Here is a 19,550-nt window from a genome sequence, read left to right as displayed (position 1 = left end):
ACTGCCGATGCCAGGCCGCTGTGGCCCTCCAGACCACAGCTTGGAAGACCCCAGCTGTCCAATCAAACTATTACCTTTTCTGGTTACCAGGACCGCAGAAGCACCCTGTGTTTCACTGGGTGCCTGCCAACTGGGCACACCCTCGGACCTGCTGGTCCACATACCTAACCGACTAACCGGCACAGTGAATGGGACAGTTAAGCACCTCCTAAACCACAGTATGATTTCTCCCCCAGATCCTCTGTGGGAGGTGACATGATTCCAGCAGATGGCGCGACTGTTAGGAGCCAGCCCCAACTCGACAAGCATATTGTAAAATATTGTCCTCAGAAACCCCCAATGTCTAGAGTTATACAATGGTTTCAGACATAGTTGAGATAGATGCTGTACTTCCAGGATCTCTGGGAAAGCCTTCTCTCCACCCCCCACTCCCCCAATAATTTTTCCCACTGGCCTATTTGTGTTCAGAATTCTACAGCCAGATTTATTCCTTTGACCTAGCATTGCCCTTCCTAGATTCTTCTTAAGAGGAAGTCCCTGGGAGAGGTAACACACTAAACAACTTTAGTATAAATAGGTGTATCTACACCTATTTAAGACTGTACCTACAGGCTTTTCATCAAAGGGGACGTAGCATCTTGGGTATACTGGGTACCAACACTAGGAGGGCATTTCTGGGGACAAGAAAGAAGTTCACAGAGTGAGGGAACCAAGATAAGACCTCACGTTTATCAAGTGCTTTCAACATGCGAGGCATTGTTCTGAGGGCTATACTATCCTAAGTCATTTAATCATCACCACAACCCCATGAAGTAGGTTCTAGCATCACCCTCATTTCAGAGATGAGGAAATGGAGGCTAAGAGAGGTTAAGTAATTTGCCCAAAGTCACACAGCTAGTAAATGGAGTCCAGAGTTGGGAGTGAAACCAATGTTTCTTGTCTTTCATTGTGAAACTGTGCTGGGGGTTCTGTGAGAGTTCTCTCTAGAACTCACAGAACTCAGCATGTATTATGATTTATTACAGCAAAAGAACACAAAGCAAAATCGGCAAAGGGAAAAGGCACGTGGGGTTAAGTCTGGGGAAAAGAAGGAGCAAGCTTCCTAGAGTCTGTTCCCAGTGGAGTCACATAGACACATTGACTTCCTTTAGCAACAAGTTGTGGCAACATGTGTAAAATGCTGTCTTCCAGGAGTCATTAGAGACTCAGCACCCTGGGTTTTTATTGGGGGCTGGTCACGTAGGCATCCTTTCTGCCTAGCCCATACCAAACTTCTAAGCTCTCAGAAGGAAAGCAGGTGTTCAGCATAAACTGCGCCGTCTGTAAACAGTTTAGGCCCAGTGAGCCCCACTCTTACCCGTGCTGGGAGTCGTGGGGACCCTCCTGTAATCCAAGTTCCCAGTCACCAGACAAGGCCATCCTCACAAGCGGACCTTTCGAAGGACTGCAAACTCAGCCCTGCTCTGTTAGCTCTTTCATTTAGAGATATCCTTCCCACTCACCAGTGGTTTGGAAGAGGAGCAATTTACGTTTTCCCTTTTGTATAAGTATTGATCCCCCTGACAAACGACACATGATCGCTCAGGGCTAAATGAAAGTATGTGTAAGGGCACTTAGCATAGCATTTGTCATAGAGTAGTCAGAATGCGACAGAGACTGTCATCCTTACTGACTACTCCCTGATTACGTATGTGATTGTTAGAACTGGTAAGGGGCGCAAATGAACGCTCCCGCTTTTCCCTCTGTCATGCCCAGGCGGTCCCGACCAGGTGGAAGTCAACATCTCCACCACCGGCGTGCTCCCCAATGGCACCCTGTATGTAGCCAAGGGCTCCCACGTGGACTTCACCTGCAGCAGCAGCTCCCGGCCTCCGCCCCTGGTGGAGTGGTGGTTCCAGGCCCCGGACTCCAGGGCTGAGCCCTTTGGAAACAACCTGACGGTCAGCAGCTTCACCCTGCTACTGATGTCACAAAACCTCCAAGGGAACTACACCTGTGTGGCCACGAACAACCTCAGTAGGAGACATCGAAAGGTGACCACCGAGCTCCTGGTCTACTGTGCGTAAGAAGCACTCCCCTCCCCTCACGTTGACCCTTTGTGAACTGCGTGTTTGTGCCTCTTTTGTCTCCAAAGGCTTGCCACTGCATGGGTTCTGACACGCTTCTGCAGCTCCCTCGCCACTCACGTACACACCCAGGGCTGCATGTCAGGAAGGGAGTTACCTCTTCTAGAAGGTTGTTGCAAAGTTAGGGTACGGGAGAGTCCCTGTGAGCCACAGAGGGAAATGAATGCCCAGCTTGATGTTTTCTTTCTTTTTTTAAATTGAGGTGAAAGTACGTAACATTAACCACAATAAAAAGGACAACTGAGTGGCACTTAGTGTGTTCACAGTGTTGTGCGACCATCACCTCTATGTAGTTCCAAAACATTTTCATCACCCCAAATGGAAATCTCATATCCGTTAAGCAGTCACTCCCATTCCCTTTTCCTCCCCAGCCCCTGGCAGCCTCCACTCTGCCTTCTATCTCTATGCATTTGCCTTTCGTGGATAGTTCATATAAATGGAATCACACAATATGTGGCCTTTTGTGTCCGGCTTCTTTCACTCAGCATCAGGTTTGCATGTGGTAGCACGTATCAGTATTTCATTCCTTTTTATGGCTGAATAATATTCCACAATTTGTTGATTCGTTCATGTATTTTCGTACACTCTCTTCATGAACCCTGGGCCCTCTAGTTCTGTTAGGAACCAGTAGTTCATGAATCTTTATTTTGGGGATGAGGAAACAATAACCAAGGGTACCTACATACAAATGCCTCGGACAAAAACAACTGTAGACATGCAGAATGCACTCTAATCCATGCTACAGGAAGGGGGCACGAGAACAACAAATTGGTGGGCAGGATAATGACCTTTTACTAATTCATGCCTTAGTCAGAGCCTATATAAGTCTCTTGTGCTTTCTCTATCATAAATGACATTTATTGTATATGAAGTCATACATGCTTATTGTGGGAAACAGATGAGTATAAAGAAAATAATCACTTGTATGCCAACCATCATTTTGATATTTTCAATAATTTTTCTCATAGATGCCACCTATCTGCCCATCAATATAAGATCCAAATTTATTTCTATTTATGTGTATTACATAAAAATATATACATATGTAATATATACATAATACACATATATGTATATTTATATTTATCAGCTCATGGGTTATATTGGATTTATAGATTTGTAACTTGTTAAATATTTGTGTGTTTTTAGTAATACATGTGCATAGTACAAAGAAAGTTATGTCAGGGGTACGTGCCACCTGTAATTCCCTCCCCCTAAGGACCAAAACTGCCCAGTAGAACTTTCTGTGATGATGGAAATGTTCTGTTCTGTATAGTCTAATACAGTAGCCTCCCACCATATGTGGTTACCGAGCACTTGAAACGTGGGTAGTGTGATGGAAGAACTAAATTTGTTATTTTATTTTATTAATTTAAACTTCAATAGTCACACGCTGTTAGTGAGAAATGCAAAGAAAAATGAGGCCCATGTCCTCAGATATTTAACACTCAGCAGAGAAAACCTGACTGTTGTCAGACACTGATGTGTGCGAGGAGCTGTTTCAAGGTAACTACCTGGAGTCGATGTTTCTCTGATGCCCTGGTTCTGTAGTCCTTAGCGCCAGCCCAGTGGCTGATCTTAGTCTGTGATTAAGCCCACCTTCTCGTCCGGTGTTTTGCAGATCCCCCTCCATCAGCCCTTCAGTGCTGGGCAGAGATATCACCAGGATCGTTCATGCTGCAGCTCACCTGTCTCTGGGATGGCGGCTACCCAGACCCTAACTTCTTGTGGACAGAAGAGCCAGGAGGTGTGATCGTGGGGACGTCAAATTTGGGAGTGGAGATGCTGAACCGGTCCCAGCTGTCAGATGGCAGGAAGTTCAAATGTGTTGGGAGACACATAGTGGGGCCTGAGTCGGGAGCCAGCTGCATGGTACAAATCAGTGAGTCGGGCTTGCCTTATCCTGGGGTGGGGGTCTACCCACCTTCTGGGAGAACCACGTGAAAGGAAGGAAATCCAAGGCTGTCAGAGTTAAAACTGAATTCCTTCCCTTTCTTCCTTTCTTTTGCTTTATGTTCCTCCCTTTGAAACTTTAAAGATGCTTAACCAAGCTTCTTGGTTCTAGTCCAAGCTGTTTTTCACTTGACAAATACTAACTAAGCACCTGCTATGTGCCAGGCACAGTTTCGAGGTGCTAGAGATGGAGTAGTAAACAAGACCAGAGAAGTTCTTTTATCAGTTATCTCCGTGATGTATCACATTACCCCCGACCGTAATGCTTATAACAACAAATCATTGACTATCTCACAATTTCTGTGGGCCAGAAATTCAGACCGGGCCGAGTGGGGATGGTTCTACATTGCCTGGGGTCTCAGCTGTCAGGCTCGGCTGGGAGGGCTGAAATCATCCACTTTCAAGGTGCTCACTCACACACCTGGAAGTTGCTGCCTTTCCATCAAGTGGGCCTCTCCAGGGCTACTTGGGGGTCCTCACGACATGGAAGCTGGCTTCCCCCAGAGCAAGTGATGCAAAAGGAAGTGAGGCAGGCAGGCGCTATCTTTTTTATGATCTAGCCTCCGAAGTCACTTGGCATCCCTCCCGCCACCTTCTGTTCCTTCACAGTGACTCAGTCTGGATCCACTTTCAAGGACAGTGGGGAGAATCAGGCACCACTTTTTTTTTTTTTTTTTTTTTTTTTTTTTTTTTTTTTTTTTAAGGCACCACTTATTGTAGGGAAGAGTGTCAAAGAATTTCTGGAAATATTTTTAAAACCATTACTATTCCTCTCTCACAGAACTTAAATTCTTCTGGGTGGAGTGGAGAGGAGAAGAAGACAGAAAATACAAAAACAAGATAGGTTCCGACAGGGATAATAATTGTGAGGAGAATAAAATGTATGTGTAAAAGAGAGTCTCTCACAGGAAGGGTAGCAGGCAGGTGTCCTTGTGGCAGTAATGTTTTGAGCTCAGACCTAAAGGACGAGAAGGAGCTGACCAGGTAAGGATCTGTGGACCAAGTATTCGTGACAGAAGTAATAGCAAAGATCCTGAGGCAGAAACATACTTGGTATTTGAGGAACTGAGAGAAGGCCATTGTAGCCAGAGTATTCTGCTTGAGGTACCATAAGGCTAGATGGGTAGTGTTGGTTGAACTGTGTCCCCAAAAAAGATAAGTTCAAGTCCTAACCCTTGGGTACCTGTGGATATGACCATATTTGGAAGAAGGGTCTTTGCAGATATGATTAGGGTAAGATGAGGTCGTGCTAGATTGGGGGGGGCCCTATTCCAGTGACCGGTATCCTTATGAGAAGAGGGAGATTTGGACACAGACACACAGGGAGAATGCCCTGTGGTGATAGAGGCAGATCCTGGAGTCTTGCATCTACAAGCCAAAGAATGCCAAAGATTGCTGACAACCACTAGAAGCTAAGAGAATGGCATGGGATGGTTTCTCCCTCAGAGCCTCAGAGAGAATCAAGCCTGTGGACACCTTAATTCTGGACTTCTGACTTTCTGAACTGTGAGAGAATACGTTTCTGTTGTTTTAAGCCACCCAGTTTGTGGAACTTCGTTGTAGCAGCCCAGGAAATCAATACAACGGTAAAGTGAGGACTGGAGCATGTTGGGTTTTATCGGCTATGGTGAGATTTTCCTCACAGTTTATCAGGATTATCCTTTGAGGTACCGTGTGGAGAGCTGACATGCTGAGACGTCAGCCTGGCTATAGCAGGAGGTGCGTGTTTTCCCAGGCAAGGGACTTTCAGATGGTTGACCCTTCCCTCTGACTCATTCAGCAAACATGTCCCTCCGGTCCCCTCTGTGTAGATACTGTACCTGGCCTCAGGCAATGGAAGGGACCGAGATTCGCTTTTTACTCTAGAACAGGGATTAGTAAACCATGTTCCATTAGTCAAATCCAGCCCAACTGTTGTTTTGCAAATTTAAAAAAATGGGATATAATTCACGTAACCTAAACTTCACTATTTTAAAGGTTATGATTCAGTAGTTCTTCGTATATTTACAATGGTGTATACTGTCACCACTGTCTAATTCCAGAACATTTCTGTCAGCCCCCCACAAAAGCTCTGTATCCACGGCAGTTACTCAGTGTGGAGAGCCTGTGTGAGGGTCCGCATTTCCCAGCATTTCTCCTGACGCTGAGTGTTCTCATACATTTTTTAAACTTTTCCTATTTGCTAGTGAAGACAGGGCATAATTGATTTAATTTGGGTTTCTTTGATCACTAGCAGGGTTGATAATTTTCATGTGTTTAGTGCCTCCCTATATATCATCGAATTATCTGTTCCCATTTTGTCCATTTTTCTATTGAGTTGTTTGTTCTTCTTTTCTTGTTATTCCATAAGAGTACTTTATACTAACCTTGTCAGTTAGTCTCATAGAACTGTCAGACATGTTATAGGTATTTTTTTCCTGGCATATTTTGCTCCTAAACTACATGTATGGCATTTCTGCTAGTGATAAGCAGTTTCTGATTTTGAAGGGGTCACCTCCATCCATCTTGTTCTTTTAGGTTTCTGTGCTCAGAAGTTATTTTCCTGTTTCCTCGTTATTAACATGTTATGTATAACCCTCATAATAGCCTGCAAATTAGCCAGGATGACAGGTAAATTGCAGATGATGACATTCTGTGAACTTCCCCAAGACCACCCAGCTTGTAAGTGACTGAGGCCTCACTTAGCCCAGGTTGGTCTGACAGTAGAGCCCTTGCCTTCCTTGGGATCACTGTCTCCTCTGGGACTTCTTTCCACACCTAATCCAGCAAATCTTTTTGTGTAGGTGTCGGGTACTCAGCACAGTGCTGGGTACTGTAGAGGAATACAGAATCCTGGCCTTAAAGTGGAGAGAGAAGACTGATAAACTTGAAATATCACAGTATTAGTGACATGAACACACACTGTGTACAAACTGTGTGCAAGGTGCTAGGCTAAGTGTTCTCCACACGTACCTTGTTTAGTCCTCAGTCACCCTATAAACCAGGTGCTCATATTATTGTGGGAATTAGTTTCCTGGGGCTGCCGTAACAAAGTACCACAAATGTGGTGGCTTAAAACAACAGAAATTTATTTTCTCCCATTTCTGGAGGCCAGAAGTGTGACATCAAGGTGTCAGCAGGGCCACACTGCCATCAAAGGCTCCAGGGGAGACTCCTTCCTGCCTTTTGCTGCGTCTGGTGGCTCCATGCATCCCTTGGCTTGTGGCTGCATCCCTCCAGTCCCTGCCTGTATCTTTGTGTGGTCTTCTCCTCTGTGTGTGTGTCTCTCTGTGTCCTCTCTTCTTATAATACACCAGTCGTTGGATTTAGGGTCCACCCCAAATCCAGGATGATTTCATCTTGAGATTCTTAACTGATTACATCTGCAAAGACCCTGTTTCCAATTAAGGTCACATTCTGGAGTTCCAGTTGGACGTGAATTTGGGGTGGAATGCTATTCAACCTGCTACACTCCATTTTATGAATGAAAAATAGAGGCAACGGACTTGCCCTGATTCGTGCAACTGGAAAGCAGTACACACACTCAGAGTGGTATATAGTGAGGACTCCTGAAGTGTGGTACAGACAGTAAGTCCCAGAAAGTGAATATATGATGGCCTGATGCTGAGATGGGGTGAAAATAGTAGCGGCAGCTGACAGGTTTTGTCCCCCCCACCCTTCCAATTTTATTTGCAGCTCATGCCTAAGTCATCATTCCTGTGGCCCCTAAGAGTTGGCCAATAATTTGAATCTAAATATGTGCTCAGGATTAAGAAGAAATGTTTCTAGAGAAGGATGCTGACAGGAAGTTTTCCCAATCCCAGGAGCATAGGAAGCAGGTACAAGAGCCTGGAACCTTCTTGACTCTGACATTGTCCAGTTCTCCTCCCTTCCCTCAGGTGCACTCAAGCCCCGCACTTCTCAAGCCTTGATGTGCATGCAAGTCACCTATGAGTCTGATTAAAATGTACATTCTGAGTCTCTAGGTTTGCGGTGGGCCCAAGACTCTGCATTCCTAATCAGTTCCCGGGAAGTACCGGTGCTACGGTCCACAGACCACACTTTGAGTAGCAAGGCCCTTGGGAGAGAGGGCGCCTCTGGATTATTTCACTTGGGAGGACTAGTAAGTCATTGACAGGTAATGTGAATGCCCACCTTAGGGAGGCAGAACAGCGTAGCCCCCACAATGATGAAAACTGATACTTTTGGGGATTCCTGTTGGCCAGATCTCTCTTTAAATGGCATGTAAGCCCCTAAACTGAAGAAACCAACTCAATTCATGATAAGCTATAGCATTAGGCAGCCCAGTCTGTGAAGGCCCCAGTATGTCACCCATCTCTTGCATATCTCTGAGGGACCCTGCATGACACACCCCCGCTGCCCCAACCTCTGACCCCACCTTTGCACACACCATCCTCTTAAGCGAAACTCTGAATTTATAGGTACCACACCAGCTGGATGGGTGACTCGGCTTTTAGAGGCGTGAATGCTGTGTCTAGCAAAAGTGTATTTATGTACACAATCTTTGTTCAGAGGCTGGGGGAAGATTGGCCAAATTGTTTTGCTTTTAATAAAGGATCTGGGGGGCATTTCTCAAACTTTGGTTTCGAGGTTCCAAAAATAGAAACATACTGAGGCTTGTCACCTGCTGGCTTTGTGACCCCAAAGGAAATTTGGGTTAACCAGATAGGAGAAGGTGTAATTTAGCAACATAGGAGGGGAAACTGACAGTTGATCCAAGAAGGGGTACAACGTGTGAGTGCCCTGAACAAACTTAGGTTTGGGGGATCTTTTGTTGACCTGACCTAAAGAGAGAGGCTTTTGGGCTGTTCCACTCCCCACCCCGTTACCCCTTCCCTCTTCCCAGGATGCCAGCAATGAAACCCTAGATTCTCTCTTGGGACAACTGCCAAGGAGAAGTGTGTAGTTTCACTCTCCCGGGCGGGAACCCAACAAGCCACTCTGTACCCTTCAGCTGCTGAAAATATGGACCTAATAAATCCCCCAAGACGGGTGTGCGTTTTGGGAAAACGCTTCTTTTGCAAAGAAAACAAGGGGATCGCTATGGTAACCGTACAACTCCTTATGTCCTGCTCAGACCCCAAGACCACAGGGACACCATATGCATTTCTAGGACAGACCTGTGGTAGAGAGAATAATGGCTCCCCAAAGATGTCTGTGCCCCAATCCGCAGAACATGTGACTGTGTCACCTTCCACAGCAAAATGGACTTTGCAGATATGATTAAGTTAAGGGTTTTGAGATGGGGAGATTGTCCTGGATTATCCAGGTGGGCCCAATATCATCACCAGAATCCTTATAAAAGGGAGGCAGAAGGGTCAGACTCAGTAGTAGTAGATATGGCAACAGATGCAAAAGGTTGGAGTGATGCAAAGAAGGGGCCCCAAGCCAAGGAACGCAAGTGGCTTCAGGAAGCTGAAAAAGCAAGAAAATGGATTTTCCCCTAGAGCCTCCAGAAGGAACCAGCTCTGCCAACACCTTGATTGTAGCCCCATAAGATCATTTTGAACTTCTGGCCTCCAGAACTGTAAAAGGGTAACTCTGTGTTGTTTTAAGCCACTACGTCTGTAGCAATTTGTTACAGCAGCAACAGGAAATCAGTACTGCTACCTTATTGTCCCCTTGAACACCCTTGTCAGGCTGTACGCCGTGTTTTTTTTTTTTTTCATCTTTTTTTTTTTTTAAGTGTGTTTTTCCAGGACCCATCAACTCCAAGTCAAATAGTTGCTTCAATCTAGTCGTGGAAGGAGCAGCTCACAGTGGCCCATGCGAGGATCGAACCGGCAACCTTGTTTTTAAGAGCACAGTGCTCTAACCAACTGAGCTAACCGGCCGCCCCTGTATGCCCATTTTTTAATATAATCAATGTTATATACATACAAGCCTATAGCATAGAAGTAAAGAATGTGGACTACAGAAGCCCGACACTGACTTCCAATCTTATATAGATTAACCAACTAACCCTAGTTTGCCCAATACTTTCACAGTTTTAGGAAAGAAATACTACTCTTGAAACTCTCAGGCCATGGCTTGAATATCCTTAAGGATTTGTCTTTTTTCACCTTCTGATCACCAGAGAGTCCCTCCATTCTCTCTGAGCCCATGAAGACTTGCCTCGTGGGGGGCAATGTGACGCTCACCTGCCAGGTGACTGGAGCCTACCCCCTGGCCAAGATCCTGTGGCTGAGGAACCTCACCCAGCCTGAGATGATCGTCCAGCCCAGCAGCCACCATCTCATCTCCGTGACTGGCCAGAGCTCCACCCTCACCATCCGGAACTGCTCCCAGGACCTGGATGAGGGCTACTATGTCTGCCGGGCTGAGAACCCCGTGGGGGTGAGGGAAGTGGACATCTGGCTGAGTGTGAAAGGTCAGTGATGGAAGTAGCCCCAAAGGAGGTAGGTTGAGAGCCTCAGAGGACCTGGCCCCAGCATGAGGACAGCTTGGTGCTTCCCTACATGTGGGTCACTGCCATCTGGGAGCAGGCACATCGGCTTGCCTGTGGATTGACACTGCATGGCAGAAATTAATGTCCAGTGCCCCTACTATTTGCAGAGGGATAAAAAAATGACTTAATATCTGTAATATCCCAAAGAATATCTATCTATCTATGAAAAATATATAAATATGAAGTATACATTAAAATAAAAATATGTAAGTTGTGAGGCATAATAGCAGAATGAAAACCCAAGAAACTATCATCCCACTTAGAAACAGAACAGTGCCGACGTTTCTAAAGTTACCGGTAAGTTTTGTGGCCAGATTTAGGTAACAACATCAAAAGTGAAAAAATAGGATACCCACTTAGTTCAGAAAAAAAATAATTTTTTTTAGTATAAGTATGTCCCAAATATTGTACAAGGCATACTTATTCTAAAAATTTATTTGTTGTTTATATGAAAACCAAATTTAAGTGAGCATACGATATTTTATCTACCCGTAGGTCCCTTTTTAGTCGCATCCTGGGCCTCCTAAAAAAGATAACCACTATCCTGAATTGCACGTTTTATTTTTTTTTAATTTTACTACCTATGTATACATACCTAAATAATATGTTTTACTTGTTTTTGAGTTTAAAAAATGGTTGTTACCATACAAATATAGTCTTTTGTGACTTGCTTTTTTCACTTCACATTTTGTTTCTAGGATTTATTCATGCCGTGTGTAATTACACTTTGTCCCTCTTTACCACCATATAATTTTCCATTGTGTCACTGTTACACAACTAAGTTACTGATTTTCCTGCTCATGGACGTTTGTATTGTTTCTGATTTTTTAAATTTTCTGTGATGAACAGTGTTGCTATGAAAATATTTTACCCCAACTCCTGTGTGTATATACATGCCGGGTCCCCCAGGCAAATATTTCTCTAGGATTGTTCAAGGAGTAGAAATGAAGGGCTGCAGGTTATGAGCATTTTTCTCTTTATGAGATAACCAAATTATTTTCCAAAGTGATCGTATCAATTTCCATTGGTAATAGCAGTATATAAGAGTGTCGAGTTTTTCCACATTTTCACCTACAGGCTTTGTGATTTTTATCCATCAAATAGGTATAAAATGGAATCTCACTGTGGTTGTAATTTGAATTTCTCTGATTACTAAGAAGGTTGAGCTTTATTTCATGTTTATTTGCTATTTGTATTTCTTCTGTAAAATTCATACCTATTGGCATCTTTTGATATTTACCCCTTATAGATATATAGTCTTTAGAAATTCCACATACCAATTCCTTGTTAGTTCTATGTGTTACAGATATCTTTGCTGAGTTCCGTTTGCCTTTTTCACTTTATAGTATCCTTTGATTAGCATTTTTCCTTTAATGTAGTTGATTTACGAATCTCTTCTTATATCATTAGCAATTTTTATGTCTTAAAGTTCTTATCTGTTTCACAGTCAGATATTCTCCCATATTTTCTTCTACATGTTTTAACATTTTGCCTTTCACAGTTAAATCTTTAATCCATCTAGAATTGATTTTTGTGAATGGTGTGGATCAAATTTTCCCCCCTTCCCCCCAAATCGGATAGCCATTTGTTCCAGCATCATTTCCTGAATAGCTCCTTTTTTACTCACTAATCTGTCATATATCCAGTTTCCTTTTATGTGTCGGCCTGTTTTTGGGTTCTCTGTTCTGTTCCATAGATCACTGTTTATTGTGGCACCAATAACTCTTAATTACTCTTAATAGTAATTACTCTTAATTACTGTGGCCTTATAGTCTTGATGTATGGTAGATACAGAGAGATTTTAACTTTCCAATGTTCTTTTGCATCACACGCTTCATTTGATCCCACTGTCTGAAGTAGGGAGATGAGATATTTATCTTGCTTTAAAGAAAGGTCATATGCCTTGCCCAACATCGTGAAACCAAGATAAGACTAGAATTCAGGCAAACGGGGGGTGGGGGGGTGAGGGGGGTCGGCGGAGGGGGGGAAGTATAGCTCTCCCAGTTGCATGCGTGTCAGGTAAAGGAGACAACAGTGTGATTTGTCTTTCCAGAACCTTTAAACATCGTGGGAATTGTGGGAACCATCGTGAGCCTCCTTCTGCTGGGACTGGCCATTATCTCAGGGCTTATGTTGTATTATAGCCCTGTGTTCTGCTGGAAATGTAAGGACTCCTCGGGTCCCTCTGCTTCTCTTTCAGGCTTTTTAAAAGGGTGTGGGTGGGGGAAGGAGGCCCTGGCTATGCTCCCACCTGAAGCCCCATTCTATAGGCTTCATTGGGTTCAAATGGGTAATAATGAAGCCCCTAAGTACCATTCCAGAACACTCTGTCACCTCTCACGTTGGGTCAATTTTCTCATTGCCCATTCTTTTGTAAATGTTAGATTGATTGAAAACTTTTGTGAGGCGGAAGTGGATGTTATTTGATGTTAATTTTTTTTTTCCTTTCTCTCTTTAGTAGGAAACACTTTCAGGTGAGTGTTCCCAAGACTCAAGTCAAAAACCCGTTTCCATGATCTTTGTTCACTGCTGTTTTGTTTCCTTTCGTTAAGAACAATAATAGCAACCACTGTTGAGGACCCACCATGTGCCAACACTGCCCAGCGGGCTTCATTAGGCATCATTATAAACCCTTAAATAAACTCTTCAGGGTGGAGGTGGCATCTCCATTTTCAAGACAAGGCAATGGAGGCTCAGTGAAATAATTTCTGCAAACTCATCCAGGAAGTAAATGGCAGTGCTTGCATTCAGACCTAGGTCTGACTAATTCCAAAGTCTGTGCTCTTTTTACAATGCCAGACCTCAGGGTGGGGTACATTGTTGGGCTGTTATTGAGGCATAAAGACAATTTGTATGTATTGAACCACTCATTCATGCATTTATTTTACCTAATTGTCTAGAAACAGCCTAACAGTCTGACAGCATGTTTGGGAACACTAGTCTGAGCATACCTCGAAGACCCTCCCATAGGAAACCTCAGTAGTGGCAAAGTAACTAACTGGAACTTGTGTATTTCATTTTCTAAGGAGAGTGTGAGTGGGAGCAAAGAACTCTTCTCTTTGTTCCTCTTTACCCATTAATAAGGATGGGACATTATTGTTTTGGGACCATCAGTCATAATGAGGGGATATTATTGTTCTGGGACCATCTTTCATGGGAAAAATATTACCTTCACTGCCATATATTTGCAGGCCATTCTCCCAGTAAGTCTGTCATTCCCCAGGCTTATGTCTTATAGGAGGTAGCAGTGAGGCCTAGTGGGGAAACATTCTGGAATTAGTGGACCTGGATTCAAATAGGAGCTCTACCATTCCCAAGCCCTGTGCTTTGGGGAAGGAAATCCCTGAACCTTCTCTGAGCCCTTTGCCTTCTCATCTATTTCCCAGAGGGAGACTGTGAGGATTAAATGAGAATGTAGTGTTCCCAGGACTCTGACTGGCCCATGGCACGTGTTCTTCTTTCTTTAAGAAATGAACTATCTGGCTGGAGAGGCAAACCCGGCGATAAACTAAGAGCAATTAAATGCTAAACCACTGGGCGTGGACTCCAAACGCATTGGTAGTTCTGGGCTTCAGGGGTTCAGGAGAGGAGTTTACCTGGGCCTTAAATAATGAGCAGGACAAATTTCAGCTAGTGGAGCAGAAATAGGGGCATTTCAGCAAAGGAACAGAGCGTTTGTGTACGTGCTGTGAGGGAAACCATAATGAAATGGTAGGTGCCTGGGGCCCTGAGGTCACCTTCCCGAGTTGCAGTTGCGGGGAGGGGGGGGAATAAAACTCACCCAGAACAAGATAAGGTTATCTGTAGCCATCTGTGGCAGTATCTCTTTGAGAGATGCCAATCTGTCACCTCATGACTTAACCAAATGGCTTGCAGAAAGAATTTTCCATGTTGCCAAAGGGGTTGCAAAGAATCTAGTGTTTTCTATTCATCAAGGGCTGATGTTGGAAAAAATAAAACAGGGCATCTTCTTGTTTATTTCTCCCCCTTTGGAAATTAGGGGGCAAGACATGGGTGATGTCATGGTTTTGGTGGAATCCGAGGAAGAGATGGAGGAGGAAGAAGATGCTGCAGAAGAGGAGGAAGAGGTGGAAGAGGAAGCAAATGAGAGGGAGGAGTTGCCAAAAGAAATACCCACGCATGGCCACATTCATAGAGTGACCGCACTGGTGAATGGGAATGTGGACTGGATGGACAATGGCCTCCAGGCTCTGCAAGGTGAGCTTCTTCCTTAGAAGCACTCTGCTGGTTTGTGGTGAGCTTCTCTCTCAGTAGGCAAGCTCTAAGATGTGAGTTTGGGTTTTGAAAGGCTGGAGAAGGTAGTTCAAGTTCAATATGGAACCTGAGAGTCTACTGTCAACTTCCAACACAACGACTGAATTGACAAACATTGACCAAGGGCCTGCTCTGGGAGAGGCACTGCTGGAGAATAGAAAAGACAGACCAATAAAAGCTGCATATAGGGTGCGTTAGGAGACGAGGTAGGATGAACAAACTAAAATGTGGGGAAAATTAAAACAGAGGCAAAATTTAACCAACACCTTGAGAGAGCAGTAGAGAAGCTGTAGCAAGGAGGGATTTGATTAATTGCCCAGTGGATGATATGTTTAAAAATTACAGGACCTCAGGAGAAAGAGGTCCTTGAGGGGTGCACTTAATGGAAGAAGAGGGATATGAGGCACGTCTTGCAGGACAGTTGAGTTTGAATGAGCACAGAGGAGAGAGGGCTTTCCAGGTGAGGGGAATGGCATGGACCAAGGGTATGAAGGGTGGACAGTGTCAAGCATGTCTAGAAGATTTGGAGTGGAAAGAACGGGTGAAAGGTCAACACACACCCTGCCCCACCTGCTCCTCCATGAAATTTGATTCCGAGGCTCACCAGTCAAGGACTAGAAATTGAGATGATTGAAGACTGGTGGTGGAAACAGGGTCACCTCTATTGAGATCACTCTGTCAGATCTACTTTTCCCTCCTGTATAGATGACAGCAGTGAGCAGCAGAGTGACGTCACTCAAGAAGAAGACAGGCCAGTTTGAAGAAGAGCACTGTCCTTCATTATCCTGTCTTGAAAGCTTGGGAAGCTCCAGTGAAGATGAGCTTTTCCTTTTGCTTTGACTTAACTTGCACCCCTGCCTGAGGGCTTAAAATGGTTTGGGGCTCTCAGCAACACACACACACACACACACACACACACACACACATGCGCGCACACACACACATACACACACACCTACACACCTTTCCTTCCATTTTTTAAAAAAATTGGTTTGATATGCTCTAACATTTCTCAGTGTTAAAAAGCTTTGGGAATGGGTAGTGTGTTGGGGAAAGCTGCGTTTGGCATCTGAAGTGCCCTTTTCACTCTGACTCCTGGCTTTATCCAGGTTGAATGATGCTGATTTGGGGGGAGCCAGAGTGGGAGGAGGCCCTGGGCCTCACTGTCCTTTGCCACTATGAAAGGTCTGTAACCAGCTTACCTCAGCACACCAGGGGATAGTGTGGGGTGATCGGGGCACTTCCTTTATCACTGCCCAGGTAAGCTGAGGAACCAGGTAAAAATGTCAGCTCACTGGAAAAGGTGAGGAGGTGTTAGCTACTGATGCTACTTGGAGGCAGTTAGGTTTAGGTTTTGGAGTTGGAAACATCTGGGCTTGAATCTGGGTCCTGCTGCTTGTTTCACGGGCTTGGGCATGTGGCTTTACCTCTCCCCGTGGGCCTCAACTGCCTTTTCTCCAAAATAGGTTAAATCACATCTACCTTACAGGGTGACGGTGGGGACTAAATTAGGTACTTTTGGACGTGAAAGTGCCTAGCAGGTGCTCAATAGATGATATTCTTTATCTCTTCCTTTGCCTTCCCTAGTGGAAGAAAAAATGTCAACTCTAAGTTGCAAGCTGTTGCCTGAGCCTTTCATTCTTCTTTTGTAGAATGGTTTCAGATGAGAGTATTATCAGAGCTCTTCTGACTACGTTTGCTTCCCTGGAGATCTAATTCTTTTCAAAAGAGGTAGTGGCCCATAAGAGGAAGTGTCTTTCATTAGAACCTCACATTTTGCAGAGCCTCATATTTATACAAAATCCTCTTAGGTGAAACACTATTAGCTTTCAGCTTTTCCCCTTCTTCCTTTCTCCTGTGGCTTTGAAAGAAAACAGGAGAAAAATGTTTCGTAAGGGAGTATCTGGTGATAAGTACTCCTTGGGCAGACCAGTTCATCTGGCCTGTTTCTCAATCTCAGAAATGGGAATGGGGAAACTTGTTTCCTTCCTCTTCCTCAAGGATATTATGGGGATACACTGATCACTAATGCTAAGTTTCGAATGAAAAATAACCTGTGATGAGTTTAAGCTGCTGATGGCTTCCAGTAAAACCCTATACAGTTTAGAGATTTTTTTTTTTGCCCAATTTCAAATCTCTTTTAAATGCCATGGGCCTTATAAGGGTGCAAAGGGTGTGTGCTAAGCATAAAAATCTGACTTGAATTTGCATTCTTTAATATTGCATATCCTGCTCTGGTGGGCAAGACTTACGGCTTAAAGAACTTCCCTTCTCCAGTAATAGGGACTGGGGCTCCTGGGACAACTGGGGCTCCACACTGGTTGTCTGCATGGTTACCCAGGTGTGTTTTGGGTTGGTTAATTTTCTTGAATGAAGGGACCAAACTGAGCAAGTCACTAGAAGTGAGCCGTCCCCATCTCAGAACACTAGGGAGCTCAGGAGCTGGCTGCAATTTTGTACCCCTAGGAATAATTGTGAACTGCAGTTCTCCTGGGTCTTTTGCTCTGTGGTACTTCATGTACTTAACCACTCTAACTCGTCTAAGTGTCACTTCAGAACAGGATACTTAAGACAGGTTGCTTCTAAAATAACTGCACACTGCGCTAATATCTCCTTTAGAATCTTTGATGATGATTACATTCCTGAATCTGAGCATCCACTATACAGAGGCAACCATATTTTTAAAAAAGAAACTGTAGGGGAAAATAATTCCTAGGTGAGAACGCAGAGAATGATTTGCAAGATCACGAAGATGCTTTCTGCCAACTTCCTCTTCTCTTGCACACACAGCTGATAGGACATCTTCAAGGCAGGGTTTTTCCACTAGCAAATGGGAGTTTCGGGGTCTTGATGCCAAACATTATAAACCCTTGACTAGCTGAGCTGTGACTGCTGTCACTTGTATCTGAGCCCTGTGTACACATTAACATGGCTGGGACAGTTAAGGGACCAGGTACTGGGGGTCTTCAAGTTTTAAGGATTTTTAAAGAATTAAGGCTTTTTATCTTTTAAGATGAGTCATCCTACAATTCACAAGCATGTTGACAGTGGGTTACAGACTTTGTGTGGCAAAGTCCAACTTATTACATTGTGCTTTTAAAAAATCTTAACCTGAATGTATTATGAACTCAGAAACCAGGAGATCTCCTTATCAGAACCAGGAAGATAAATACTTCAGGGCTATCGCAATGGACATTTTTCTCAATACCTGATGGACACATTGGGGAAGGGGCTCCCGCAGTCCTGTGGCTTTTGATATTAGCTCCAGTTTCTCACAAGCACATACAGGCCCTATTACTGCAGCAGGAAAACACATGATGGAAAATTTCCATAACCCATGCACTGACACCTGGAAAATCATCCTTGCTGGGTACAATTTATTATGCTGTGTTAAGTGCCAACTGGTATTTCTCACCATAGGACTGGCAGGAACGGCTGCAAAGCAAAATAAGCAGATCCCGCTGCATTATTTACATTTTAATATTTGGTGTTGGGGAGGTGAGCTGGGAGAAATTCATCTGGGATTATAATAATGGATTTTTTTTAAAAAGATTATGCAATAAAGTTATTTTTAAATAAATGCTTTAGTGAGCTTGATTTAGACTTGATTAGTAAACTGAAAGATTTGGAAAAATGGGTTTACCTCTGTTTTTTTTATTAGCTTTCCCAATATTGGTAACAATATTGTCCTCCTTGCCGTTTTATTCTTTTCCATGATGTATAGATACTACTCACCCTCTGACAACTACTGAGACACATTCTCCCATTTTTTTCCTCCCTACATACGCCTCTTTTTGGTCAGACTGCAGGCTCTCTAACAGTAAAGAGCTAGGGTAGGAGTCATCGTGGAGAACACAGAACTGAGGACTGAAAAGACAACTGACATCAGCAGTCTGGTCCCTGTAATTGTTGGTGGCTTTGGGGATTTTCACTGGGCCCAGCTAATTGTAGTCCCCACAGTGTCTCACCTCACCTCCCACGTGAGGTTACTCAATTCCTTTCCCTTTTCCTATTCTAGGCCTTTCCTCCTAGGTCATTCCTTTCGCCCCCTTTCTTTACTTCCCTCCAAGTTACCCAACTCTAGCAAAGCTGTGTCCCATTTTATGCGTACTTCCTTTCTAACTAAACCCGTTTCCTACCTTAACCTGTTTCCCATGTCCTTTTAAACCCAGTCCCTCCGTTTTAGTGTGTGTGTGTGTGTGTGTGTGTTTAATCGAAACCTGTTTTCTGAGCCCCCATTTTACCTCTGCCTATTTTCACTTCTGTCCCCACCAGTCCACGAACACCTCTTCCAGGGGGCCCTTTAGCCTCAGCCCTCCTAGGTCACACCCATGTTTACCCAGCTTGCCCATTTTCGGAACCCCTACTCTTTTTCGATGCCCCTTTTCACCGCCCATCTTCCCCTTGGCATGCAAGGTTCGCCCTCCATTTTCCACCGGGCTTTTCTTTTTCTGGTTCCCATTTCTTTTAAAATGGCCCTGCTGACTCCTTCCTCATCCCCTCCTTTACCCCCAGCCCCTGTGTTGGTCTCTCCCTCGGGTCCCGGCTTCCTCGGGTCCCTGATTTGATTCTCCATCCTCATTACTTTCCCTCCCCCTTTTCACAAGGCCTGGTTGTTCCTGGGACCCCTATCCCTCTATTTGCTCAGTCTTCCACGTTTGTCTCCCCAATTCCCCTGACCCCTTGCTTCTTCAGGTCCTCATTTTATTAGGTCTCTTCCTACTCGTTCCCGCCTCCGTTTTTACCTG

General features: G+C 44.4%; 1 protein-coding gene across 1 annotated transcript in view; it reads left to right on the top strand.

The window, feature by feature from the left end:
- Window positions 1-17,144, top strand: part of VSIG10 (V-set and immunoglobulin domain containing 10) — a 28,559-nt gene extending 11,415 nt beyond the window's left edge. Inside the window, exons 3-9 of the mRNA XM_033098200.1 lie at window positions 1,756-2,058; window positions 3,748-4,008; window positions 10,156-10,449; window positions 12,581-12,691; window positions 12,986-13,001; window positions 14,528-14,745; window positions 15,508-17,144. Coding sequence (XP_032954091.1) covers window positions 1,756-2,058; window positions 3,748-4,008; window positions 10,156-10,449; window positions 12,581-12,691; window positions 12,986-13,001; window positions 14,528-14,745; window positions 15,508-15,563 — 1,259 coding nt within the window. The 3' untranslated portion in view covers window positions 15,564-17,144. The remainder of the gene's footprint in view (window positions 1-1,755; window positions 2,059-3,747; window positions 4,009-10,155; window positions 10,450-12,580; window positions 12,692-12,985; window positions 13,002-14,527; window positions 14,746-15,507) is intronic.
- Window positions 17,145-19,550: the final 2,406 nt, after the last annotated feature.

Source organism: Rhinolophus ferrumequinum, chromosome 25, assembly GCF_004115265.2.
Source record: "Rhinolophus ferrumequinum isolate MPI-CBG mRhiFer1 chromosome 25, mRhiFer1_v1.p, whole genome shotgun sequence".
NCBI lineage: Eukaryota > Metazoa > Chordata > Mammalia > Chiroptera > Rhinolophidae > Rhinolophus > Rhinolophus ferrumequinum.
Note: the sequence above shows the minus strand (reverse complement) of the source record. Positions and strands in the feature narration are given on the sequence as shown.